The sequence below is a fragment of the Lonchura striata genome, chromosome 7 (genome assembly GCF_046129695.1).
Source record: "Lonchura striata isolate bLonStr1 chromosome 7, bLonStr1.mat, whole genome shotgun sequence".
Taxonomy (NCBI): Eukaryota; Metazoa; Chordata; class Aves; order Passeriformes; family Estrildidae; genus Lonchura; species Lonchura striata.
Window position 1 is genome coordinate 21047770 of NC_134609.1, and position 27593 is coordinate 21075362.

The 27593-nt window shown below is 43.1% G+C and overlaps 2 protein-coding genes across 4 annotated transcripts in view; one reads left to right on the forward strand and one right to left on the reverse strand.

Moving 5' to 3' along the window:
- The window catches only part of SLK (STE20 like kinase), a 49383-nt gene extending 36622 nt beyond the window's left edge, over nt 1-12761 (forward strand). For 2 of the 3 annotated variants that reach the window (XM_021536300.3, XM_021536299.3), the window contains exons 13-19: nt 613-684; nt 2574-2703; nt 2944-3068; nt 4008-4196; nt 5319-5444; nt 6974-7087; nt 7591-12761. In XM_021536300.3, coding sequence (XP_021391975.2) covers nt 613-684; nt 2574-2703; nt 2944-3068; nt 4008-4196; nt 5319-5444; nt 6974-7087; nt 7591-7737 — 903 coding nt within the window. In that variant the 3' untranslated portion in view covers nt 7738-12761. The remainder of the gene's footprint in view (nt 1-612; nt 685-2573; nt 2704-2943; nt 3069-4007; nt 4197-5318; nt 5445-6973; nt 7088-7590) is intronic. The other variant, XM_021536301.3, reaches the window with a different exon arrangement.
- A 534-nt stretch (nt 12762-13295) lies between these two features.
- COL17A1 (collagen type XVII alpha 1 chain) overlaps nt 13296-27593 on the reverse strand; it is a 34105-nt gene continuing 19807 nt past the window's right edge. The window contains exons 32-56 of the mRNA XM_021536227.3: nt 26997-27032; nt 26422-26457; nt 26114-26194; nt 25404-25439; nt 24610-24690; nt 23312-23365; nt 23150-23191; nt 22388-22444; nt 22176-22235; nt 21648-21674; nt 21530-21571; nt 21312-21368; nt 20917-20964; nt 20291-20404; nt 19880-20017; nt 19202-19285; nt 18399-18527; nt 17283-17372; nt 16638-16751; nt 16223-16375; nt 15028-15435; nt 14699-14839; nt 14066-14128; nt 13771-13842; nt 13296-13604 (exon numbers count right to left, since the gene is read on the reverse strand). Coding sequence (XP_021391902.2) covers nt 13555-13604; nt 13771-13842; nt 14066-14128; nt 14699-14839; nt 15028-15435; nt 16223-16375; nt 16638-16751; nt 17283-17372; nt 18399-18527; nt 19202-19285; nt 19880-20017; nt 20291-20404; nt 20917-20964; nt 21312-21368; nt 21530-21571; nt 21648-21674; nt 22176-22235; nt 22388-22444; nt 23150-23191; nt 23312-23365; nt 24610-24690; nt 25404-25439; nt 26114-26194; nt 26422-26457; nt 26997-27032 — 2213 coding nt within the window. The 3' untranslated portion in view covers nt 13296-13554. The remainder of the gene's footprint in view (nt 13605-13770; nt 13843-14065; nt 14129-14698; nt 14840-15027; nt 15436-16222; nt 16376-16637; nt 16752-17282; nt 17373-18398; nt 18528-19201; nt 19286-19879; nt 20018-20290; nt 20405-20916; nt 20965-21311; nt 21369-21529; nt 21572-21647; nt 21675-22175; nt 22236-22387; nt 22445-23149; nt 23192-23311; nt 23366-24609; nt 24691-25403; nt 25440-26113; nt 26195-26421; nt 26458-26996; nt 27033-27593) is intronic.

Below are 27593 nucleotides of genomic sequence, written 5' to 3' on the forward strand. Positions count from 1 at the left end.
TGATTTTATGTCTTCAGACTTGCTGCTTTTCTATGACCTAGCTAGAAAGAGGGCTAGTATTTTAGAAAAATACTGGCTTTGTGATGGCCACAGCTTGTACATTGTGAATTTGAAACACAGCACATCAGGTTTGGATTGAGTAACCTAAAGATTAAAAGTTTTTGTGAGTGACCTAGTAGAAAATAATAGCAACTTTATTCTGTGTTTAATTTAAGAGGAGATTTCTCAGGATAGAAGGTGATTGAGTTGCAGCACTTCCCCCATACCAAAGATACCTGTCTTTAAACTTTTTAAGTTTGAAATTAAAAATCTTAATTTTTCATAGTGTTTGTAGAGACGTGGTTAATATCCTTTGCTGCTTTCAATTCATTGAAGAGAGATGAAAGAAGATTTTAAATGTGAAATATCCTTACTTGGAATGACAAGTACTAAACAAGGTGCAGCTCTTTCGTTTTAGAATATCTAGAACTTCCATCAGCATCTACCTGCGTGATTAGCCTTGACATTTCAAATGTTTATTACTAATGTACTGCAGATCTCATTTCTTCCCTTTTTTAAGAATAGAAATACATTTCACTATATTGTGACACAGAATTACATTGTGTCCCACAGGGTGTTGCTCAGGTTATGATTCAGTCTTTTCAGTTGTCTTCATGTACGCTTTTCAACGCACAAATGCAGGATGTAAGTCTTAAAATGCAACACAGTGCAAGTTTATCTTCCTAATTTTTCAGATGTGTGTTTTCTCTTCTTTTGTTCATATGTGCTGATCAATGTCACTGCTGTCTCCAAACTGATTAGCACCAATTTAGGTAATAGTGCACTATCCATTGTCAAAAGTTCCAAAAAATAGTAGTAGTTATTCAGTCTGAGCAAAACACTGAGAGTTCACACATGCAACATGATATTTGTTCAGCACATGTGAGAAACATTGTGTGATTTGTATGCTGTGTGTGCCGTGAAACCATGTATTTTAAAGATGTCCGAGTTTATTTTAAGATACGTACTGGGCATAACCAAGTGGTACTTTGAAAAAGGTTGGCTGCCTGGAACTGTCTGCCTTTAAACCACCCAACACATTCTTCAGTAAAGTCAGTGACATTTATTTTATGTGATACTTGAGTAGCTGTGAGAAGTGGAAAGGCCACTGTGTTTCCTGAGATTGCCTAGTTTATCTTACAGCACTAGCAGGTATAAAACTTCATAAGACTTACTCTGTAGAGAGCAGCAATGATATTTAAATGATTAAATGTGTAAAGCTCAAGCATAATCACTTTTTGACCATGACTACTCTAGAACAGCTTTCCCCCACTCCCTCCAAATCAAAAATCTCCCAGCAGATTAAACATAGTGTTAATTATGTGTCTGCACCCTCAGAATATTCAACTTGTAGTAGTCTTTTTAACCTTTTCAGGTATAAAGGGAAAAAACAGGATTTTTTTGTCCCTCTATAAATTCGGTTAGGTGTGTCTGACTTAATTTAGAGACATCACCTTCCAGTTCTTTTTGTACCCTGAGGTCTGTTACTGTCAGCTTAATTCACCTCTGGTTTTATGTTACCTGTCTCAGTGTAACTGCTGTCCACTATGAGACATGAAAGCCTCATCTATGAATAACTTTATGTGAAGATGAAAACCAGGATTTTTATGGTCAAAATATAAAGTACTTTTAATGAACATTTAATTCCATTTGTTATGGACTTGAGCAGCCCACCTTGGCTCTGACAAGACCATGGCCATTGTCCTTTCTTTTGCCCTTGATGTCATGCTAGAAGCATCTGATTCAATTTCTTGTTTTAAGGCAGGTGTGAGTGTGTGTGTGTGTGTGTGTATGTGCATGCTTGCATGCTCATACCTGTGGTTTTTAATAGTTGCAAAGAAGAAAGGCAGCAGTAGGTCTTGGGGCATGGGAGGGGGGACTCAATGCTGTCTGCTTTTCATAATGGGATGTAACAGTGATAGCCTGGATAATGGGAAGATGCAGGTGATAAATCCCTTTGTCAGGAGCCAGCTCAGCTCAGGTGTGAGCAGGTTATGGCTCTGCAGAACCATGGGGTGTCTATGCAGTGGTCCTGCAGAACTCCCAGCTTCAACAGCCCTGCCCTAAGGACAAGATGAACCACACAGATCTGAAACCCAGCTGTATAAATAAATAGGCCTTAGTTAATCACCCAAAGCGGAATAACCATACATACCTTTATTTTCTTACATACATGAATAATTAACCCTTTTTAGAATGAGATCAACTTCATATTGAGTATTGTCTTTGCTATCTTTGAATCTGCAACTTGTTCTGAGGTGAGACAAGAGATGGAATGAGTTGCAGATAACTGGCTAGATTGTTACCTTTGGTCTTATTTCTGAAGGTATTATTTAAACATGAATATGCTCTTACCTACTCAGTACACAAAAAATACAAAAGATGGATAATTTGACAGCCAAGGCATGCTAGCTCAAATTTCATAGATGTATTTGTTTTCATATATAGCTAATGCTGAGAGAACTGGGAGTTTCAATAACATGTAATGTGGTTAGAAGAACCCAAATTAATTTACTTCTATTGGTTTTTACCAGGAGCAGGAGTTTGTGCAGAAGCAGCAACAAGAACTGGATGCATCTCTGAAGAAAATAATTCAGCAGCAGAAGACAGAACTGGCCACCATCGAACGAGATTGCCTCAACAACAAACAGCAGCTCATGAGAGGTACCCAGCACCAGGCTCTCCCTTCAAAACAGGCACTGGTGTTCAGTAAAGCAATGGTCTTTCTTCACTTTATGGAATCAAAAACCTTCATTACTAATCTAGAACTGTAACAAAAACATTTGGTATGAAACAGCATTGTTTTTAAAATGCATTTTTAAGCCACTCCTGAATATAGACCAGGTGGCTGGGAAGTATGGGATGGGATTGCAATTCCTGAACCAACCTTTCTCTTTTTTCCAGCTCGTGAAGCTGCATTCTGGGAGCTGGAGGAGCGGCACCTACAGGAGAAACACCAGCTCCTCAAGCAGCAGCTCAAGGATCAGTACTTCATGCAGAGGCACCAGCTGCTTAAGAGGCATGAAAAAGTTAGTGTTGACTTTGGCACTTTCTCTTGTGCATTATAATATCCATTTTTTTAATCAAGTAATCTTAGGATCGCTCCTGGTGCTGTATGTTTGCCCAGGCAAGACCCAGACAAGTATTTTGAAGATGTTATGTGCCCTATTGAAATTTTTAAAAAATCTTACTCACCTTACTTGAATACTGTAGTAATATATAGAAGTATAAATTATTATATTTTCCCTTTTGATTCTTAAAAAGAAACACCAACTGACCACAACATCAGTCTTTTACTATAAAAAATACCAAATTCTGCTTATCCAGCAAAACCGATTTTGATTTGTGTTTAAACAAATCTGTTCAGAAGTAAATAATCCTGGAATTAAATGAGCAGAATGTACTGGATTAACTTCTGGGCAAGTAGCTGACAACTGTCCCTTTATAGCTAAATCCTTATTTTCTACAAGGCATTTTGGTTTTAATAGAATACCTGAAAGCAAATAGTTCAATTTCTGAAAATGTAAACCACTGGTAGGTGTTTGAGGATTTCTTGGGGATCAAGGCATGAGCAGCCTTCACTGAAGGCTTGTTCTGTCCACTCTGGTTTATACCATGTGGGCTGTTGCTTTCCCCAGCTTTTTTCAGCAAACTGCCCATCCATAGCTGTAGCCCAGAAGTTCAGTTAAACAAAAAGGAGTTTTTCCTTTTGAATAACAGTCTTTGTAAAAGGCAGTGCAGGAGTTGAGTAAGCACTGGTAAAACATATGTGTATTTGCATTTATTCGAGAATTTTCTTTGGGTTGGGCAAGATCCAGAGCTCTCTAGAAGCAGCCTCTCCTCCCTGCTGTCACTCTAGGGGCTGGGAATGGTTTCTGCTGGGAGGCACTGACTCACACCAGGGACTTATTAATGAAAAGAGATGCACACTGCATAACATCACAGCTAACACATGGTTAACATTTCAGGAAACAGAACAAATGCAGAGGTATAATCAACGCCTTATAGAGGAGTTAAAGAACAAGCAAACTCAGGAAAGAGCCAGACTGCCTAAAATCCAGCGAAGTGAAGCAAAGACTAGGATGGCCATGTTTAAGAAAAGTTTAAGAATCAATTCATTTGCCTCTCCAGACCAAGATCGTGAAAAAATTAAGCAGGTAATGAATAAATTATTATTTAATAGTTTTAATGTAAATGCTGAATGTGATGTAAATGTGAGGATGGAATAGAGTGCGCTCTCCTGAGTTCTCAGATGGTACCAAACCGGGTTGATGCACTGGATGGGGGCAGAGGAAATCATCCTTCCCTGCTGCTCTTCTGAAGTGCTGGGTCCAGTCCTGGGCTTCCCAGTACAAGTCAGACACGGATTTATTGGAGCGAGTCGTGCAAAGGGCCTTGAAGATGGCTGAGAGACTCAAGTGTCTTGTGACACGAGGAGTCACCTGGGGTACCTGGGCTGCTTCAGCCTGGAGGAGAATAGGCTCAGGAGAGTTTTATCCATGTGTACCCGACAGAGGGAGCAAAGAAGGTGGAGCCAGACTTTTTTCAGTGGTGCCCAGTGGATATAGAAAATCCAACTTCAACATGAGAAAACATTTCTGTAGTGGGAAGATGGTCAAACACTGGTGCAGGCTGTCCAGAGAGCTTGTAGAGATGCTCAGAGCCCAACAGGACACAGGCCTGTGCCCTCCTCCTGGTGAACCTGCTTTGAGTAGGGAGGTTGATCTTTGCAGGTCCCTTCCAACCTCAGCTGTTCTGTGATTCTGTGAAACATTTTTAAGGATGCTTGATTTTTGTGAGTTTTTGAACTAAAGCTGTAGGTATTCCCTCATTCTTTAAAAAGGAATGCTGTGCAGAGGTTGAGAGGTTTGCTTTCTAATGCACTACAGTCACAAATCATGGTTTTATATGGTGAGCACTGGAAGGATGAAAAATGTGGAAAATATGGTCTCCTGTAGCTGTTTAACACTAGCCTAAACCAATGCTTGCAGCTGCACTGCTGTGTCACAGCTGCAGAGGGAGGTAATTTCAGGAATCTGGAAGTGAAATGTGCTGCATTTTAAGGAAAAATCAGAGTGCAGACAGAGAAATGGAATTAAAACTGTAGGGAACTTCCTTTGTAAGAATTTAAAAAGGAAAAAATAGAGAAAATTGCTACTTAAATCTTCTAGAACTGTTCTTATCATTATGTGTTCATTCTGTTAGATACAGTTATTTGACTAATGCAAACTGTTTTATTCAGAGGCACAATATAAATAATCTCTTATTTTTAATTTTAGTTTGCTATTCAAGAAGAAAAGAGGCAGAAGAATGAGAGACTGGCGCAGCATCAAAAACACGAAAACCAAATGCGGGACCTTCAGTTGCAGTGTGAAGCAAACATCAGGGAACTGCATCAGTTACAGGTTAAAAATAGATGATATGAAATAACCATTCAGTGAGAAGACTTAAGTTAATACAAGATGCAGGCAAAGCAGAAACACCTTTCCTTAATTTTTACTGTATAGTTTTTTCAACTTTTTTTTCAAAGGCCTGCAGTGCACTGCTTTCCAGATTCATATGTTCCCATCAATTAATGAAGAATCATTTTAAATGAAGAAGAGCATGAACCAGAAGCAGACGATCACTTCTGGAATATTTGTCAAGTTCCTGGGGCTATTTTCTGTGGGCAGCATTTCCTTTTAACCTGGTTTTGTTGGAATGTCATTAATCAGAACAGAGGTAGGGAGCACCAGGCATTACTCACTAGTAATTTGCAGCAATACAGGAATGAAGAGATTTTTACCAAGAGCTGCCACTTGCGTGTGAGCTTCTGGAAGGTACTTAGAAGGAATTCTCTTCTTGTGATAAGGAGCTCTGATTTGTCTCTTTTGGTATGCATTTTGTAAAAGTTTCTGCTGGATACCAGAGGCCAGATCTCCTTTTCTGTTAAATCAGCTTTTGCCAGTTTCAGGGACACAAGGCAGTTTTTAAGCATTAAATGATCATCTGCTGATAACCTTTGCTTAGAGGAATCATGCAGTGACCAGTTAAGCTCATGCTACTCTATTCACTTTCTTACATCCTGCAAAAACAGTCCCTGCCTGTGCCACTAATATGCCCCAGTAAATCCCCAAGTACCGTGGGAGCCTTGTGAGAGTTTCAGCTCCAGTAAAGTAGGGCAGATTAGGGCTGCTCTGAGCTTCACAAGGAAAACTGGCTCTTTGCTGCGCTCAAGTCTAACCAAGTGCTTGTTGTTTGTGTTGCTGTGGTTCTGTACTCTGCATCAGACCCATTTGGGACTGGAACCCTAGAAATACAGCCATTGCCAACTGCTCTTAAAAAAGTGCAGGGAATTGAAGCCAAATATTTTATTTTTTTCTTGCCATGCTTCAAAAGTCCTCTGAAAGTGAGGCAGATGCCTAGGTACCTTACTGAGAGAAATGTGAAGCTGAGGTGTGGTTTGAGCCTTTTCATAGGGTAATCCTGAGGCTGCTTCTGCAACCACCTTTGTCTCTTCTCTAAGCTCCATTTGTTTGTCTCAGCTCTTGGCATCAAGAGTTGAAATATTTCCAAAAAACAGCTTCCTTTTTAATGTAATTGGTTTTAAAAAATTATACAGACTGTCTTTAAAAAGCAAAGCAGAAATGCTGCATGACCTTGAAAAGCATCATTAGGCAGTGAAACACAGTTTTGAGTAACACTCTCAGCAGCTGCCTTAATGATACTCAGCAGTGTATTTGGATTTATGAGTGTTTCTTATCTCAATTGGCTCCGATGGAAAGATCAGCTTTTGAAAACACAGCCTTGTAACATACTTTCATCTTGTAATTATTCACGTCACTATTTACACGGAATAAGCTAATTAGAAAGAATTAGGACAACATATGTCACTGTACAAATGTTGAGTTGCCTAATCTGAATTAGTTTTACATAAGGATTATCTTGTTTTAAGAATGAAAAATGCCATCTACTGGTTGAGCATGAGACTCAGAAGCTGAAAGAGCTGGATGAAGAGCACAGCCAAGAACTGAAGGAATGGAGAGAGAAACTGAGACCGAGAAAAAAGGTAAATGGGAGCAGTTAATGAATCAGGAAGTTATCAAGGGTTTGATCTAGAAAATACAGACAGTACAAAAGTATTGCAGAGGAGGACAGTCAAGCTGCTGTACAAAGCTGTTGGAGTTCACTGTCTAATAAAAGATGTTTAAAAAATTGCATAAGCTGAGCAAAGGCAGGTGCACCAAAACAGGTTGGATGTTACCAGTCTCTTTGCAGGGCTCCCACCTGCAGCACGTGTGTACAGGTTTGCATGGAAAACTTAGCTGGAGGTCAATCTGGGGCTAGGAATTTATTTCAGAACCCAGTAGGTTACTACAAAAATTGAGTGATATATAGCAGACATACAGCTTGTGGTGGAGGTTGGTCTTGGGGGATTATTTTATTTTAAATGGGAAGGAGCATAGTAGAGTTTCACACAGTTCAGAGATCGATCAGACAAAATGTCTCCACAATAATGGGTTTCTTGTACTTTGCCTTGTTAATCCTGTGACAATCTGATTTTGGTTTTAGATGCTGGAAGAAGAATTTGCCAGAAAACTGCAGGAACAGGAAGTTTTCTTTAAAATGACTGGGGAATCTGAATGCCTTAATCCTTCAACACAAAGCCGGATTTCCAAATTCTACCCAATCCCCAGCCTTCACTCCACTGGGTCATAACTCTGGGAACTTCTGTAGGTTTTTGGTGTTTGGAATTCTCCCTCCTTATGGCCTAACCCGACTTACCCACGGTGTATGAACATCGGGGACCTCGCGTGTCTTGTTTTCAGTGGAGACAATCAGTGTCAGGAGCGGCTTCTTCACTCCCCTGAACAGAAGAAACAAACCAAGTGTTGGTGTACAGTGGTATTGTTACGTCCTTCAGATGTTTCAAGACTAAGTGGGCTTTTTATCCCAGTCTCTAAAAGTATGTTACCTACAGTTTTGACTTTAAGCCTGAAATATTAATTATGCTCTTTCTCATCACAAAAAAATGGTTTCTCATCTGAACATTTAAATGGTGTAATATTAGTTCTGCTACTGTGTTTTTAAGCATCAGATTTCTCCATGAGAGAATTCCACAATTGAAACTGCCATGAGAGGTTTAAAATTTTATAATGTGAGTAGTGTCTTCATGGCAAGGACTGAAACTAAGAACATGTCAGTTATCAGAAAAACAAACCCTTATGTTTAAACACAATTAGCAAAAGCAAAAGCCTTTGCAACTTCTTTCGAAAGAAACCTCTGGCATAAATTAAACTGAGCTGATCTCCATGACATGTTTTGTCCATTAGTTCCATAATGAAATGGGGTGCTAGTTTAATTAATACAGTGCCTGAAACACTTAGATATGCTGATCCTGGCAACAGGATACTGTTTTGTCATTTAAAAACACAAAACTCCTTAGCGTTGCTGTTACTGTACAAAACAAGATTTCTTGCTGCTACTGCCATTTTTATTGTAAATCCTCACCCTAAAATATTTTGCACTAAAATATGTAGAGGTGAAAAGAAATGCTAATTTTAAAATGCACAGTTTATTATTTTCTTTAGCTATTACATACAGGTGGTTAGTTCTACAAATTGAAAACCTGTAGAATGTATTTTTTAGAAAACAGTGTGCAAAATGCACGTGGTTTCTCTAACTGTACCTGGAATGGGTAGAGCCATTGTTCTGTTCTTACCAAAGCCTGTTCATTTGAACTCCATCACAGAAGTAGAGGTGGATGGTCATATTTATAAATAACCATGGCTAAAGTCTGCTTTCACTAGAAGTGTTAGATTCCTTTTTTTTTTTTTAAAGTCATTTTATTTTAAGGAAAGATTTAAGTTAAATATACAGACAAACTCCTTTATGAAACTGGGTGTTTTTCTTTTGTGTTGCCACCTACTAACATAGGCAGTTTTTATTTTTTGAGTTCCTAGATGTACCATAAGTTATTTGCCTGACTGATCTGTAGTGGGAAATCTGAACTGTGTCTCCTATAGGGGGGTAGGGAAATACAGCTGTATTAAGTCACTCCTTTTGCTGGGTGGGGGTTGAGTCATATCAAGACAGTGTTACAAGCTGTACTTGGGTATGTTGGAGCTTCATTTGTAAAATAGTATTTGCTTTCTGTCTTTTGAGGCCTGACTTCCTCTGTTATCTTTGAGCATCAACTGCACCCATTTGTTTGCTTGCTTTGACCATGCAACTGGTGCCCATTCCATGGTATTCATTTCATGGGAACAGTGTTGCTGCATGGCAGTGAACTCAGAAATTAACATAGGACTTTAATCAGCTGTGGTTGAAACCTTGGATGCTGAAATCCTTGGACATTGAACCAGTATCTTCTCAATGAAGACACTTAATTTACAGCACAGTAAAAAGAAAATTGGAAAATGCATGTTTTAATTTAAATTCTGTAACTTTTTGATAGCATAATTACTTTAATAGCTAGCCTTAATTTCTGGCATTTTATTATTTTAAATGTGTATTGTGTACTGTTGTAAATTCACACACCGTATCTCTAGAATGTTCTTTGTTGCTAAATGCAAAGTTTTTTGAATTGTTTGTTTAGTAGGGAGAAACAAGTCTTTGAAGACCTTTTGCTTTTTAAGCTCCACCTTCATAAATTGACTGTTACTAAGATAACATTAAATAATCTTCATCTCTATTTAACAGAATTTATTTGCAATTTCGTATGAAGTAGGCTCAGTGCTTTACCTGGGGAATAGGCAGTGCAGGCAGATTTCCTCTTCTGGATTATGTCAACGTTCATCCCCAGTAAATCCTCACAGGGAAATGTTAATAATCTTCTCCTTACATTTTTGAGGTTTCAGTGATACATTACTAATATGTATTGGCATTCTGTTTACCTCTGTCTGAATCTCTTACATCTTTTATTTGAAGATCCTTTTCACACAGGCCCTGCAATCTGATCTCATTGTAAATTGCACAAATAACTGTAACTGAGCTCTGGGATGAAGGAGGGATCAGATGTGGTGATGGAAGCCTTGCTCAGGTCTCCAGGTGTGGAGCCCTGTGAAGCACTTGCAGCCTTGTGAACTGGGCTGAGAATTGATACCAAGCACAAAAATATGTTTACTGAGTGATAACAAGAACTAGCATGGGTACTTACACATCTAGACTGATAAAATTGGTTTAAGCGTTGCAGAATGTGAGACAGGTGTTACAGTATTGTATCAGTGTCAGAAAATTCGATTCAAATTAAATTTTGTCTCACATAGACCTAAAAGACATCTCCTGAGATGCGAAATCCAATCTTGGTACTATCACACGTCACCTCCCTAATGAATGCTAGCAGCTCCATCTCCAGGTGGCAAGGTGTGTTTTCTGCAGCCTAAACAATGTATTTAAAATTCTTAGTTTGGCAGATCTCATTGTCCCCACATGCTCTTCCAAAGCTGACCACAAATCAGTAATTGCTCACCATTGTGTTTTACTACATTGTAATTTCTGTCCACAGGAAAAGGAGAAAAGGCAATAAATCCCTGGATTGCAGTACTGTGTGTGGGTTGTCCTCCTGTGTTTACAACTGATCCTCATGGAAAACTTGCCTGCAGGGCCTCAGCCTCACACCATGTGCTTCCCAAGCTCTGAAAGTGCATTGTGCACTGCTTAAGGCATCCAGGAGATCGGGGCTAAAGGTCTTCGGGTGCACCTGCTACCTGTTTTTTAGGAGATTCTGGTTGAGGGGTTACCAACCCAGGGGAAAATGGGCTGTGGCAGCTCTTGATTTTCTGAAGTTCCAGGGGAACTTTGCTGCTTGTTTTATGAAGAAGAAATACTCCAGCATTTGATCCTCTCTGATCCCCATAAAACACATTTTCTTTCTTCAGGCACTCTGCTGTCGCTGGTGTATACATGAGAACTGTATACAGCATGTAAAGGTATGATAACTGGAGTTGTTATTCATATGATTGATTATTTAAGTCCTGATTTATAAACACCTTCTGAAGGAAAACCTTTATTTGAATTGGCACCTGAATTCAGATTCCCTGCTGTTAGGGCTGCACTGTCTTGACCATCAGCATTCACTCAGATTTTTTACATCACATTAAAAACTGATGTTCAGTCTGATCTGCATCCTTTTTTCCAGGAAATCTTTTAACCTAATATTCTTTTAAAATTGCATTCAATATCAATATCAGATATCAATATCTGATGTATCACACAGTTAAAGAAATAATTCTTCTGTCATGGAGGACTTTATGATAACTCTATTCTACTGAATTATTTTCCTTAAAAATTGGAAACATAGCACCTTAACTAAAAGCTAAGCAAAGCAGCAATGAAATCACTTTTGTCACACCATGTCTTTTGTGACAGTAGTATCACATAGGAAATTTAAGTTAATTCTCCAGTTGAAATAGTATCTGCCTTGCACGTATTTCAAGCTTGCTTTGGTCTAGGAAAGATTCAAATAGGTGGTTTAAATTCAGGCACTTGAGTCCACTTTTAGGCAGCCTGATTTTCAGAGCTGTTGTACAGCTATAACTCCCAGGACCTCAGAAATTCATCATTGCTGAAAACTGAAATGTACAATTAAGCTTGGTACTAGTTGTTTCCACTGATCTACTGCTTCTTGGTTCATCTGCTGTGGGGAAGAGGGGCAAGTTTGATGACAGTGACTCTCTGGTTGTTGGAGGCAAAGGCAGGGTGGAGTGTTTAGGACCATCGGTGTGTTGGGAAGTTCTATGTTAGCATTTATACCCTGGTCATTTTACGTCAAAATCTGTTCTTCTGGATTTCTGAAACTTCCTTCCATTGATGTGTCCATGCAAATTTCCCATTCCAAGGCTACTTCTGCCATCTTCACAGCAGTTTAAGTAGGATTAAAGAGAATTAACCTTCCTTGTTCACAGGCAAGCCAAGGCCAGGATGCCCCATCATTTCTCAGTCTTGCCAAAGATGAGAACAGATAAAGGGTAGAAGACAAAGGAAATTACAGTGTTTCTTTTACAGAACTTTTACTTGTTCTGCATCCCCTTTCTCCAGCTCAGTCCTCACATGCTTTGTTTCCTGTAGCTCCTTTGCATATCTGGTGTGTGGGCAGTCAGTGGTGCCAGAGGAAAACCCCTTAAGCAAAAACATGCTCATGCCCAACCCATGAGAAAGGGCTTGTGTGCTTTCCCTGTACTGAAAACAGAAGGAAATGGCTGAGTCTAGGGTTACCATGATTTAACAGAGTCTTCCACACTCACAATTAGGTGGTAAAGCTTCTTTGGTAATGAGAATCAGTCCTAAAATGGTGGAAAGAACAGAAACTATGAAGGGACAGGGAGTGGCATCTAATGTTGAGCTGTCATCCCATTTTCTGTAGGAAGCCAAGCAGAGCAGGAGCATCCCGTGACAAAACGCGCCTGAGGCACTGCTGGCCTCATGTTCTCCCAGCAGTTTGTTGAATGTTTTGTGTTAACTGCAAACCAAGTTATTTTTGCCTTACAAAAAGCAACCAAAAATCATGAGATGGATGAATAATTGGCTAAGGGTCTCTGTACAGCTTGTGGAAGCAAACTTGCAGTAGCAGACATACAACAGTTTTGAGAGTTTTTTGTCTTGTTTTTCAAAGTAATTTGATTTCATGGCTTTCTGTAGAATATTGTAATAATTCTGCTGTAAATACAATAAAATCAGTTTGCTGAGATCGCCTCAGTTTTGTTGATGGAAAACTTGCAGGAAATACAAGTGGTTTGTACAAGTGTTTGAGTGAAGGGGATAATTTACAATGTTTAAAATGATGGAGTATAGAAGTATTTAATGCTGTGCCATTGTATTTACCGTTGTACCTCAGACCCATCTCAGTTGCCTCACCCTGCCCCACAACAACCTGAAAGCACAGAATGCCCATCCTCAATAGTTCAGGGATGAGGTTAAAAACACACTTTAATTGGGCTGTTTACTTTAAAGATTATTTTTCACCAGTATTTAAAAACCAGAAAAAAATACAAAAATATTTTCAAAATATAAACAAATTATGTTTAAAAGTGCTTTGGTTCAACCCAAAAGTCCTGTCTTGCTGTGCTGCTGTAAATGGGGTCCACTTGGGGTTGGCAGAGCTTGTGGAGAGGGAATCCCAGCGTGATGCAAGTCCAGGGTTTTTCAGGGGACCTTGTGGGCTGCATCTGATCCCTGACAAACCATACATTTGGTGGGGATAGGACTGTTTTATTTTCCTTGCATAGCTGGCTAGTTGTTAAAAACCCCAGGTTTTTGTATATCTGGGAGCAGTACAAGAAGCCTGGACTAGGTGAGACAGAAAGCCCTTGTCAGCCCAAGGACATCAGCCTGAGAGCTCAGGGGCACAAAGCCAAACATCAGTAACAGGAGCAAACACCCACACTAGGGCCATGCTGGACACACACAAGCGACATTCAGATCTGAGCTATCAACTCTAAGGGGTCAGCTGAGCAGTGAGAATGTTTTAGCATTAAGGTAGTGAAGACTCAGGCTGCTAGGAATGCTGCGCTGTGCAGAACTGAGCTACCTCTTTCTTTAAACACCAACAGTTCTTCTTTTTCTTCTGCCAACATACAGTTGTTCACCTGGAGACCAGAAAAATCAAAAGGAGGGTTAGTTGAAAAGACCATGTAAAAAGAAAAGATCCAAACCAAAAAACTCAGGCTGTGTTCTCCAGCTATTCCCAGGGATGGGCTGAAGCAATTTGTGGCAGTCAAATCCTGCTCTCCATTGGGTGGCAGGCGTTCCTACCTTTCTCTCCCTTTTCTCCTTTTGGTCCCCTTTGCCCGTGTCGTCCTGGTGGGCCCATTGGCCCAGGGTCACCTGAAGGAATGAGAAGACCGAGTTTGCCCTTGAGTACAAGTGATCCACAGGCAGGGACAGGCCACAGGAAGGGACACCAAATCAGGACAGTGTTTTGGCTGAGATCCTGAAGGTGCCACCTTTACTGTGAGAGGGTGTGACCTCGAGCAGTGCTGACCTCTGGGTCACACTGCTTCTTCCTGAGCATCACAAGGCTGAAGAGGGAAAGGATGGCAAGCCTTACCTTTGGGTCCAGGATAACCTCTCTCTCCCTTTTCACCGGGTGGCCCCTGGATGGCACCATGTGCTGGAGAGGGAGATGAAGGAGAGAGTGAATGAATAGGAGAAACCACTGCCCACTCAGAGAAGCTGTGAGTCACACTGAAGGACATTTGTCTTGGTTAGATGGGATTAGACTGACAGCAAGGTTTTCAAACAGGGTTTTGGTCCCAACAAAGTTTCAAGGACAGGCTGTGATGTCATTTCACCAGCAGTGCTCTGTCATTCTCTCTGGATGTCCTGGCTGTCACTAGGGCTGGAGCTGGCCCATGCTCAGGGCGGAGAATCTGAGAGCAGAGCGAGCAGCTGGCTCATTTTTCTGTACATGTGCCAGCCTAGCCATGTTAAAATGGGCCACAGAGCTTGTAAGCACAGAGGCCTTCAGGGTTTGGGATGAGTTTCCTACCAACAGTGGGAAAAACGTCCTTCCTAATGATAAGACTGCACCTCCCCAGCAAGGAAGGAAGGAGATGTAAAGACCATCCACCTTCAACTCTGCACCTTGACTTTTGCAGTGTGAGAAGATCAATAGGTTTGTGAGAGGCTTAGGAGATCTAATATGCATGAGCTAGAAATGCCAAACCAAAATGTCACTCACTTCTAAAGAAGTCCATGAGATCTGCGGTGACATTGCCATAGGCTGCAAAGATCTTGCTGATGCCAGGGGGACCAGGAGGGCCTGGGGGACCTGCAGGCCCCTGTGCTGTGTAAGACATCAGGTCCTGGAGAATACCTCGGCCTGTGGAATGAAAGATGTCATTTGAAAGGACCTCTGGGAGAGCTGTGGCTGCATGCTGAGGCAGAAGGTGTAAGGGAGACATGTAGGCAGCAGGAAGGAGAAGGAAGTGAACAGCATGTCCAGGCACAGGGGTTTTGGAGTTGGAGGCTGGGATAGGGAGGGTCAGGATGAGCAGGCATTGCACTCACTCTGCAGGCTCTCTGACACACGGAGTGCCAGCTCGTTGTAATCCAGGGAACCAGTGAAGGAGTTGCTGTAAGATCTGCTTGACCCCGCTGATCTGAGTGTTTCCTCCTCTGTCAGCAGCCCATCAAAGGACCTGTCTGTGCCCATGGAGGCATCGTAAGCGCCATCGCTGCCCATGGAGGCATGGTAAGAGGATCTGCTGCTCATGGAGCTGCCATACGAGCTGCCTGTGCCCAGTGAGCCCCCGTGGGAGCCCTCAGCACCAAGGGATCCTCCATGCAAGTGCTCAGAAGCTCGTAAGCCTTGGTATGATGAAGACATAGACCCAGACACAAAGCCACTGTCTCCCTTGGGTCCCGGTGGCCCAGGGGGCCCAGGGGGTCCTGAGATGTAGCTTCGAACTTCATCACCTACAAAATACAAGGGGGGAACTTCAGGGACACTGGGCTTGACAGAGATCCTGTGCTACCACCCGAATGAAGACTGGAGTGTGAAGTTCTGTCCCACCAATCCATCCCACCAACCCAACTATCAGTGACCCTCATCCAGTGCCATTTCTCAGGCAGCATGCACATGTCAACATTGTATTTCACAGATGGCAGGACACCCTCCTCCTTCCCATCTCTCCAACAATTTTGTGTGCCCAATCTTAGGAAAATGCCCAATGATTTTTCAGAAGGCTGCACTCCTCAGGCCAATTTCAGCACTTCTGCCAAAAGAGACCTTCTGTGACCAGTTTGCCAAAACTGAAATGTTTTTCAAAGCCTGCCCTGGACGACTTGCCAGGATGAGCTCAGACCATTGGTGTTTCACAGCCAGCTCAGTGCTGCCTTCCAACCCCTCCATTATCCATGGCTCTCTGAGCAGGTGTTTGCCAAAGAAAATGCTTTTCCCTTGCTAAAACTCTGCTGGTGACCTTCTAGGGACCCATTTTCAACACAGGCCAACTGTAACTACCCAGTGCTTGTCCCTTTTGTCTCACAACACAGACTTTGGCTGGCAGTTGGACTGAGAGGAGAAAAGCCTACAGGGTGCAGCACACTCCTGTAGACCTGGCTGTAGAGGGAAGGTGTTGCTGTAGCCCCAGTTCAGGGAAGGCTCCTACAGGAATGTCTCAGCTGTGGCAGAGCCAGTGACCTACACAAGGTAAAGCATGTCTTGGGATGTGTGTAGGAGGGATGGATGGTATTCCCTTACTCTTCAGGTACTGGATCAGCTCACTCCTGAACTCGTCATTGTTGGTGATGTCAGCATAGGACAGGAGGCCAGTTCCAGAGAAACCTGGTGGTCCTGGAGGGCCAGGAGGGCCAGGTGGGCCCCGAACTCCAGAAAGGGAAGAGTATCCAACATCTTGAGAGAGAAAAAGAATTATTTTCCATCAGAGGAAAGAGAAGATAAGAAAATTTCACATATTTGGGGGTCTTGAAAGTTTAGAGGCTCTAACCCCAACTTCCATCCCTTTATGGACAACACTGACAAAAATATTTTCTTTATAGTGACTTTGCGTCCAGTGGGCAGTCACATCCCTGCTAAGCTAAATCTCAGCCTCAAGTCCCCCCAGCAGCTAAAAAAAAAATCACCCTGGCAGCTGTGAGAAACACAAATGCTTTACTTTGAAGGTAGGCAGAGATGTCCTCCAGAGAGGTGCCTGGTGATCCAGGGATCCCTGGAGGTCCTGGAGGGCCTGTAGGACCAGGGGGCCCAACAATGCCACTGAATTCAGAGTCTGTAAGACACAAGGGAAGAAAAGAAGTCACCCAAACAGCCACAACCCTAATGAATGTTCCTTGACAATACAGGTTATGCCAGATATAGCCAAGCAGAAGTTTTGCTTTCTCTCTAGTACCTCCTGGTGCAGCCTTCTTGGTGCACCCCACTTCCCTGCATTTAGATATCACACTGGACAGTCAGGTGATTCCAAAGAGTGTAAAGTCCCTATTTTTAAAATATACTTTTAAAGAGGTGTAAGAAATGATGCCTTTATGCTGCAGAGTTTGGACACAACAAAGGGCTCCTTCATGCCCATCTCCAAGACAGCACCACTGCTGTTGCTCCTCACAGGAGCATGGTGATGAAGCTGCAGCCCCCTGTGGAGTGTCCAGGTGCCAACAGAGGCCTGGAGTGCTGCTAAGGACAAAGGACCATCTGAGGGTCATTCATGATCAGAGTCAAAAAGGGAAATTCTGTGACTAAGACAGTAAAAAGGATCCTGGGGGAATGTAGAGCTCCGTGGCAGGGAGTGAAGAAGTTGTCTTACTTCGCAGGTAAGCTGTCAGGTCGCTGTAAGATATACCAGGTGATCCTGGAGGCCCAGGTGGTCCAGGCAGTCCAATGCTCATCCCAGAACCTGCAAAATCAAACAGATTCACGTTATAAGAACAGGCTGTTACAGTGTAAGTAGACAGGCCACAGGGCTTGTCTGGAGGGGCTCCTGCAGAGTGGAGTGGCCCCATCAGCAAGCTGTGCCAGGAGCCAGAGCTCAAACCTTGCTCTGGACTTGTGACTTTGCCCTGACAATCCCAAGGACACCCACAGACAAGCAGGCAGCAGACTTCTACTCCTGGCAAAAGCTCTGCAACTCATGAACCTGTTACATGGTGGGGGCACCCCTGGACTTGCAGCTCAGCTGCAACACTCTAGGGCAACACTCTGCACTTTGTGATTTGTGTTAATTAAATGTCCCTGCTGACAAAAGGCAGCTGTCCTGCCTGAGCCATTGAAGTTCTGCCATTATACTGCAGTTTCCTACTGAAAATTCTCCCCATCTTAGGAGTACTCACTAGTGACATCTGGTCTCAAAGAGCAGTTCAGAGAAACTGAGCGTGGACCAGGCTGTGTTTTTAAGCAGACAGTTGCAGCTACCAGGATTAGGTATTTTAGCACTGCTGCTGGGATGCTCAAAGAGTATTCTCTGTCAAACAGCTCTTGTATGCCGTATCACCCCTTTACAGATGGGAAAATGAAGCAGCGACATAGAAATTGTTTCAACTAACTTCTAAGACTTTGTTGCCTGAGCTGCTTGACACAAAGTGGGCATAGACCAACTGTTTTACAGGAAAATATGTCTTAACCATAGAGTTAAAGGTTAGAAAGGCACTTAAAAGTGTTAATGTGACTTCTAAGATGGCTAAGATGAAATTTTGTTCCTGAGCTCAATTTTAACAAAAAAAGGATTCATTACTAGTCTGCCAGTGGTATCTTAGCTACAGGGTAACTTTGTTCTCTTCCAAGTCTCACAGTCCCTGTGAGGAGATCTCTCTACACAGGGATTCACACAACTAGCACTGGAATAATTTCTACTGACTAGACAGCATGAGCTTTGTGCTGGGCTCCCAAAGGAACAGAGGGAAACACACACTAATAAAACCATTACTTGACAAGTAGCTGATAAACCGCCTCGTCAGCTCATCATAATCCAGTGACAGAGACATTCCATCTCCCCCTGGCCCAGGAGGTCCCGGTGGGCCCTGAGGTCCAATGAGATACTGACGAATTTCTTCTCCTAGAAATGAAGAAAAGCATCTTTTAAGGCTGTCCAGCTGCTGCACAGACACCAAGTGTGAGGAGTTCCCAGCCTGTGAGCTGAGCCCCCTCCACCAGGGAAACCATCAAAATCTATGGATGCAAAGCTCCTTTCCTCCCTCTTTTCTGAGTGAATTGTCCTGTATATGGTGCCAGAAACATTTGTGACAAGGCTGGGAACCTCCTATATAAGGGTATGAGGAGGATGAGAATTTGGATTGCTTAAGGTTTTGTTTTGTTTTTTTCTCTGTTTTTTTCAGGACACCTTGGACAACTTTTTGGGTAAAGGCAATGAAAAGCAACTCAGCTGGGAAAGACCATGCTGAGCTTTGTGTCACTTTGGAGCCATTTGGAGCACAGTGCTGGCCAGCATCATCAATACCTTCAGGGTCAGCCAAATTACATCCTGGAGATTTACCTGTCAGCCCACAGTAACAGTATATATAGAAAAGAATACAGAGTTGGAGATCCCCTTCACATTAAGAACAACATATCAAGGCTATGGGGGGGAACACTGAGAGTGGGGGAGCTGGAAAGTAAAACACTCTGAAATAGCTGCAGATAACTCCAGTTGCAGACTGGAGACTGGAAAGGAAAGGGAGATCTCCAGGATGCTTTACCCTCAATCCCATGTTTCCCTTGAGGGTCACTTACTTTGCAGCAGGTCCAGAAGTTCTTGGTACAAAATGGATGTAGTGGATACTGAGCTAGACAATGACTCGTAGCGACCTGAAGAGCCTGTGGGAATGAAAAGTTTTTACATGAGCTGGTATGAGACAGAAGGTGAGGGGGGTGTCAGGAAAGAACAAAGAAATGATGAATTAATTAACTGGTAGAATGGGCTTCTCATGCCCCCAGCTATGAAACAGCTGCTCTCTCATACATCCTGGTCATCTCCTGGTCATCATACACAGCTGTGTGCTCTGTGCATTTCTGGTTGAGATTCTAGGCTACATCCAAAAGTTCTGGGGACTCCATCTACTTTAGGAGAGCCCCAAGCACACAAGACAACCCCCAAATACTTGAGACCACATATACTAAATAAAGCCATCTCTGTTTGGGGTCTTTGGGGTGTCAAAGAGTCTAACAATAAATGTTTAATATAAGACTTTTTAAACAGCAGCAACTGCTAATTAATCTAACCATTAAAAAAGGACAAAGCTCAGAGAACACCTCAGCTATGTAGAGTCCTGGGCCTAGACTGCTGAAGATGAATTATCTGGTTGGAATGCAGCTATTGAAAGACTTCTCCTCTGGTTCTCACCTCCTAGGTGCTGCACAAGCTCAGCTGAGGGAATGACTCAGTACAGAGTTTACCAACATGGTGCTTACTTGTCATATAGCTCATGACACGGGTAGCCAGCTCTGCATAATCCAAGGTCATCCCATCTGCAGTGGTGATAAGTCCAGGTGGACCTGGAGGGCCTGGTGGGCCTTGGGCACCAGTGAAATAATGTCTGACGTTGTCACCTGTGTAGAAAACCCAAGATATGCCCACATCACTAAGAGGGAAGACTGACCATATGCACAATTACCAGACCCTCTTCCTCTGACAAAGAATGGGACAACAGAAGGACAGTTCTACAGAGGCCACAGTGGACAACAGCACCTCACAGTATTCAGCAGAAATAAGCCCAGAGTAGCAGGGCTGTTATTTATAATAGAGAGGGACAAGGCCCTAGAGAGCAAAACAGAGATAGGCATGAAACTGTTGACCCACAGCAAAAATCTCATTATACTCACTCTTCAGGTAGTCAGTCACATACTGCTGAATCTCCTGAGATGAACCTCCACTTGGGCCAGGAGGACCAGGTGGCCCAGGAGGTCCTGGGGGTCCCTGAATTTGTCTGGAGCCACCTACAGAAAGCATTGTAAGGAGAAGGAGCATTTGTGGCACAGTTGCATTAGACCAAGTGATAGTGAAGTGTATTTGCATTAAGCCCTTCCCACAGGCCTGGAAAGACCTTTGGAAATTGAATATGAAGATATTGCACTATATGAATATGCACTAGAGTGCAGTGCTGTGCTGAATATAGATGGAGATCATAGAGCTCAGGCTCATTAGTCTAACACCTTTGCCCTGCTGCTCCCAATCCCAGTCAGCCTGGGCAGCACCAGTTCAAGAACCTATCCACACAGAGGCAAAATTCTGGCCTAAACGAGTCTCAGTAAGTTGGCAAAAAACTCCCTCTCAATTCTTAAATTTTCTGACTTAAGGCAAGCTGTGCAAAAAAAGGTTTTGAACACAAATCCCATCAGCATTACGTTGGCACCCACACTGGTAAAAGTCAAAGGAGATTTGTAAAAGCCTCCACCAGGATATCAACATTCCTTCTTAATATCAGAGCAATGATGGTCTCGTCTCTTACCTCGAGATGCTCCTGGGATGCCAGGTGCACCTGGGACACCTGCATCACCTGGAAAAGAGTGAGGGAGACAGACACTTGTAATGGGTGTGATTGCATGCTGCATACTTGGTCATGTGAAACAGTTGAGTTACAGAGAAGCAACTACCCAGCCCTTGCAATGAGTGTCTTGAAATGCCATTTTTGGGAAAGAGCGTAAGAGACCATGGCAGCTTTCCTGAGCCTTCTGTGACCTTGTCAAGTGCCAATTCTATTGCTGTGGTCCTGCTTTTCCTGAAAAGGCAGGGGTGAGCACAGCTCTAGTTCCCAAAGGACTGGGTTGTTCCATCCTTTAGTCTCAACCATGCTTGGATGTGTGAGACCACCCCCAATAAAAGAAAGAAGATTTTTAACTTCACCTTTTGGTCCAGGTGGGCCAGGTGGGCCTGGGGGTCCCTGTATGGTGACTCTTTCACCTGCCAGTTGCAGAAAGAGAGTCAGAGATTCACAGGAATAAAGTATGTAGACAAAATCCCGGCTCCAGTAAAATTAAGCTAGAATGACTAGAGCAGGATTTTGGCCTGATTTCAGCCCAGGGATAATGAATTCAAAAGAGGAAAGGGGGGCACAGACTAACCATGGGAGGAGAATGCTGAAAGGCCAGGGTCACCCGGTTCTCCTGCATGAGACAAAGAAATGAAGGAGCACTCATACACCCAGGCAAGCTACCCTGAAACCCACTGATATCTCCTTACCTGTGAATCCCCGGGGACCTCGTTCACCTGTGAACAGGGAAGGAGAGGAACAGTGTTAGGATTTGCTTTATTCTCATCAGCAACATCCCAGCCCACACTGCAGCATATCATCTTGGCCTTCAGTTTGTAGGGGAGAAATGGGTAAAGGGAGCAGGTCCATGTTTTCTTGACAGCTGAGTTGAGCTACACTTCACAGGGCCAACTCCTTGCACTGACTTAGTCCACAGTGCATTTTGCAAAAGGCTGTCCCCTTCAATGACAAATCTGAAGTTCTGAATGTTCTTGAGTGTAATGGGCTTGCAAAGTTTGGTTCTGAATACAGTGACTGCTTTGACACCAGTACTGGAGACCAATAAATTTCTTTGACAAAGACTGATTTGCTTTACAGCAGTCCTACTTAATGACAACTGTGCTTGCTTTCTTACAAACAGAGAAAGGCAGGATTTTCTGCTCCTAAGCCCTTCCTTCTTTTCAGTCAAGGTGCTGAGATCCCTCTAGCACTTTGGTGAGGCAGCACAATATACCCACCTTGGTCTCCCTTAGGGCCTGGTGGACCTGGTGGACCTGGTGGGCCTGTGAAGAATGCTTCTGCAATTCAAACAAAGATTTCTTCATGGCATCCAACAAAACATGAAACAAGGTTTCTCTGGCTCTACTTGGTCCAAGCCACATATGTGCTTTCTGGAGCCCCAACAGGACATTCCCAGGACCAGGTGATAGAATGAGTGGCAAGAACCTACCTGAGGTGGACATGGATGATCCTGGTCTCCCTGGTGGGCCTGGAGGTCCTGGCAATCCTTCTCCTAGGCAAAATGTACACAGAAAGGCTTCAGGAAGGATCAGCCTCAGCAGTATAAGTAAATGAACATAAGAGCTGCTACATCTCCAGCCATGGCCTTAGCTTGAGTATTTCCCAGTGGAGGCCCTTATCACTGTTTCCTTCACACATCTATCCCTGGTAGTTACTTTTCACTATAATTTGCCACCACAGCAGAAAAGGACAGACAAATTCCTTTCTTTGTGGTACTGGGTGCCTATCCCATCACACACCTAACTTGCTCCCTTTTCCTACTAAGCAGAGAGCAAGAAGTGGGGTTCTATTCCTGTCACATGTCCTCCAACACCTTCCCTGTTCTGATTGAGAAAGGGAGATCTATGTTACAGGATGGGGCATGGGGATATGTGCCTTGTGATAAAAACCTCCCCATATGTCCACAGCTGAAAGTTAAGGCTGGACAAGCAAGAAGTAAATATGGAATTGAATGCAGTTACTTCCTTTGGCAACTTTGAAAACTTTGAGTGTCTTCCCAAAAAGTATGGATTTTACTAATTAATACTCTGGCTAGAACCCTCTGCAAAAACAAATGTTTTTTGTTGGGCAGCATCTTGCTGCACTGAAATTGTGTTGGTAGAAACTCACTATGTGACATTCTGCTTCCAACTCTAGGCCTTGGAAAAAACCTCCCACTTTCCAGTTGGGTTTCAGAGGAACAAGCTCTTACCTGGGGGACCACGAGGTCCAGGAGGTCCCTGTACAGATTCACCTGATGACAAAAGAAACAGGGATATTAGGGAACATTTACTCAGCCAACTGCATGGCCCAGAAACGTGCCATGTTGTGTCAGCATTCCTTGCTTAGGCACTGAGCTCTGTATGTTACATACCTGGTGGTCCAGGGGGACCTGGGGGTCCTGCTCGCCCATGTAAATCTCCCAGCACTGAGTAAAAGAAAAAACACAAACAAGGGAAAATCGTTGCTATGGAGCGACTGCTGCTATGGAAACTGTCAATATATTGCTGATAGAAGCTCTTACGATCAAAGGTGGACTACGATGGGACCTGGGTGACCTAAGCCCAAGATGAAGTAGAGGAAGGAGAGGAGAGATGTGTTTGGTTAGGACATGAAGCAAAATACAGCTCTGAGCAGGATACTGGGAACAGGAAGGAGAAATGGTTGTTGAGAGAAAGAGCAAAGGACTTAAAGGCTAAAGAAGGAAGGAAAGAACTTCAAGGAGAGGAAAGATTCTTTAAAAGATGCAAGTTTTGGGAGGAGAACATAACACAGATGTTGTTTTACAAGTAGCTGCACTGTGTTGTCTTGATTGTACTGTGTGATGTATCCTCACCTCCAAGCTGAGGCACAAGCTCAAAGTTCAGTGATGCTGTGATCCAGGGTGCCTGAATGGGGAACTAATGGTCTGAATCTACACAGCTTCATTCAGATGGTGATCAGGTAAGGATAATTTATAATTTTATGCCCTCTTCTACCTTGCTGCAAACTTGCAGAGGTCCCAGATCCTAGGAATAGCAACTCTAAGTGCATCACACATCTAGTGTTGCACAGAGCAAGCACTCTTCTTGGAATGTTGTTAAACCATTCTGTTCTGCTCCACTTATTTTCATTTTAAAAATTTAAAATTTTTACAAAATATTACATTTTAAATAATTAAATTTATTCTAAGGTTTATTATTATTTATTTATTTTAATTATTTTTATTATTCTTTATTTATTTGTTGACTCACCTGTGAATTCATCCTTTAATTTGAAGTGAGATTATTCTGCTGCTTAGATTAACATGCCTTTTCAAATTGGTTCTCATTTTACAGAGGGCTCCATGCTCATATTGCACAGGGAACTGCCCTGTGTAAACTCAGTGGCTGAAAGCTCTCAGCTCTGTGATTATCTCCCCTGTTAGTGCCGCTTACCAGGCACCATTCCTCAGCTTCATTCTCTATGATGTGGGCCTGATGCCATCTGCTTCCTTTTGAAAGCACTTTGGGATGCACAGATGAGGAGGGAAGAAGAGGTAGCTGGCATTGCAGACACACCACTACACACACACACACTTGCCCCATGTCACATTGAGAAGAAAGAGTTAGAGGCATCTCTTGGTAGCTGTGAGCAGGCCTTGAAGCTCTGTCAAATTTCCAGGCAAAGGAGTGGAAAGGCAGGGCCACTTACTTTGAGATGCTAATGATGAGACTTCTGTTCTGATGGTTTCTATCACAGCTTCACCTGGGGATCCTTTCTCACCCCGTGGACCTTTTTCCAGGAAAAAAAAAAAAAATAAAATAAAAAAAAGGCAAAAGAGAAAGGGAGTTATGTAACTGAGAGAGGGTGACATTCTGTGCCTACTCTTGCAAGAGATTCAGACTTTTCTTATGAGAACTGGGAGCATGAACTCAGTCCACAGATCTGAGGGACACTGCATTCAAATGTTCAAATTATGCTCAGTTTGCTCTAACAGGATCACAGAAAACGAGCTAAGAAAGGTTCTTAGGGGTCAGTTCTGTTCAGGCCCTTTCTAAGAGATGTCTGCCCAACTGGCAGTGCCTTCACAGTCACATTAATCCCAATTTGACTCTAGCTTATTCTGCTGCCTTTCAAAATGGCAGGAGGTATCCAGCTGGGCTATATCCCCTGTCACAGAAAGGCAACAGCACTTGAGAAGTGCCTTAGAAATACCAGCCTTCTGGAAAAATGGAATAAGAAAAAAAAAGACATTAGCAGCATCCACATTACACTGGCTCTTATCACCCTCTTACCACCCTCCTTCTTCCCCAGGAAAACAAATAATTATAAAAATTCTTTACTAGATTAATTAATCCAAATAATGCAACAAAATGAACTGAAAGGAAGAAATCTGCAAACAAAAGGAAGAAGGAATGTGCCAAGGGCTTAGAGAATTAGAAACAAAAAAAGCCTAATTAATTCCTTTTTTAAGAAGCATAATCAAAGCTGAAGGAAAATGGTACCTTGCTGTCCAGGGAGACCAGCTGGTCCAACAGGACCTAGTTTCAAAGGAAAAAACCCCAAATTTCATTAGATTTTACTGGCTGTATTTTACAATAGCAGAAAATAATAAATAGGACTTTTACAAGAACTAAGACTATAAAAAAAGCATTTTTCTACACAACTAAATGGAATTGCTATGGGGTATGAATTAATCAATGCCCCATATATTACTTAAATTTCCACCACCTGGCAATTAAAATGCTTGGTGCCTCTTGGAGTGGGGTAATAACCAGAATGGCACTGACCACAACAGAAAAGGAATGCAAAAGGCCTAACTCTTATCTCACATTCCATACTGCAAACTGAGACTGTCTCTGCCAAACCAGCTCCAGGACTAGCTCCAGGCACAGAAGTGCCATGAGAATCAGGGCTCGGGAACTCTGCTGCCTGACGCCAGCATGCTGGAGGGCAGTGTCTGACTGGGACAGAGGAGTCTGAGGCCTGAGCCCATGTACAGCCAGTGTGTGTGTGTGAGAAAGATTTACAGATGTGTGAGTGGGAGTTCTGCTGCCTTGAGCATAAAGCTGAGACTGAAAAACAAGCACTTCCTAATTTCAGCAACAGTGCTGGGAAAGGGATTAGACACAAGGCTGCCTTCCTGAGCAGTGAAAGAGCTTGATTCTAGTCCCTGGATTTGACCTATCACTATTTTGTACTCATCAGTACTCACCTGGAACACCTGGGGGACCAGTGGGGCCAGGTGGGCCTGGAGGACCTGGTGGGCCTGGCAGAGTAATAGTTGATGAACCCTCTGAAAAACAAGGACATAGATTTGCACACAGACACATATTCACACACCCAGTGAACGTGCACAAATCTGTGCTTAAGGAATACCACATCTATGACATACATATTCTCCCAGCACAGGGAGCCCCAGTACAGGTCTGACACACAGTCAAGATGAATTGAGGAGGCACAAAAAAACCCCAGAGAAAACTCTCCTAAATCAGAAGTGTGACCCCTCACAGCACTACATACCTGCATTTACGACTTTTCCTGGAGCTCCAGGTTCTCCTAGGAAAATAAAGGTACAAAAGTTGAGCTTCTTTTTAGGGGGACAGGTAAGAGCTATAATAAGCTCAATAACATTGTACTATTGAGCATGTAGTTTCTGCTCTTTCTGCTCTTGATCTCTTGTCTGAGAAGTCACAGCACTAGAAGGTCAGGGGAGAAGCAAGAGTGCTGTGCTAATCCAGAGATGCCCTCTGATCAGCTTTCCAAGCACTACATCTGCCAGCATAGGCAATAGCTTGATTTATCTGAGGCAGGCACACAGCTTCCACTGCAGTCACCAGGCATCTTATGCTCAGGGCAGAACCGGGCTTCAAAGGCTTGCTCAGAGGAGAGCTGTCATGCCAACTCCCTCAGCAGATGCCCTCACTGCCCTCCGTGTACGTTCAGGGAAGCTCTGCCTAGCGTGCTTCTCAAACCTTCCCTTCCCAAAGCCACTAGATGCCACTGTTGATCCAGGGACTGCTCAGTGGAGCAGCTAATCCCTGCTAAAATTAAATCCCTAAAGAGAAAATGAGCATTAGAGAAAAAACAAAACTCACCTTTAGCCCCTGGTCGGCCTGGGTTGCCTGGAAGTCCTGATACGAGGTAGATCAATAATTAAAAATAGTTAGTGCAAATATTGTTTGCTGTATGTTTTTCAGGTACCCCAGCTGTTTCACTTGAGGGTTTATAGAAGGAGCTCCCTACTCAAGACCCCAGTTTTCAGCCTTTATAAGCAAGTCCCTGAGGACTTTATAAGCAAGTGGAGGAACAGACTGAGTTGGTTGTGTCCCTGGGCTTCCCTGATCCCACTGCTCCCTGGCTGATGACACTGCTTCACAGATTTACCTGTAGCTTCTTCTAGGTACTGCTACCTGTCCTGAGGCTCCTGGATGAATCCCTAATGAACTGTCCCCCCATAACTACCTCTGCTTAGAGATGTCACATCCTCTGTTTACATCTCTATTGCTACATCCTCTCCCTTCTGTTTCTGCTGCTGATTAGAAGGACTTTTCAATGATACATAGGGAAATGTTATGTTTTGGGGAAAGGCAAAATTTCAACACTCAAAAGCCTTGTACTGCTCAAAAATCACACATCTTGCACAAAACCTGTCTCAAAAGCCAAAGGAGATGTGGAAACCTTGGGATATCACT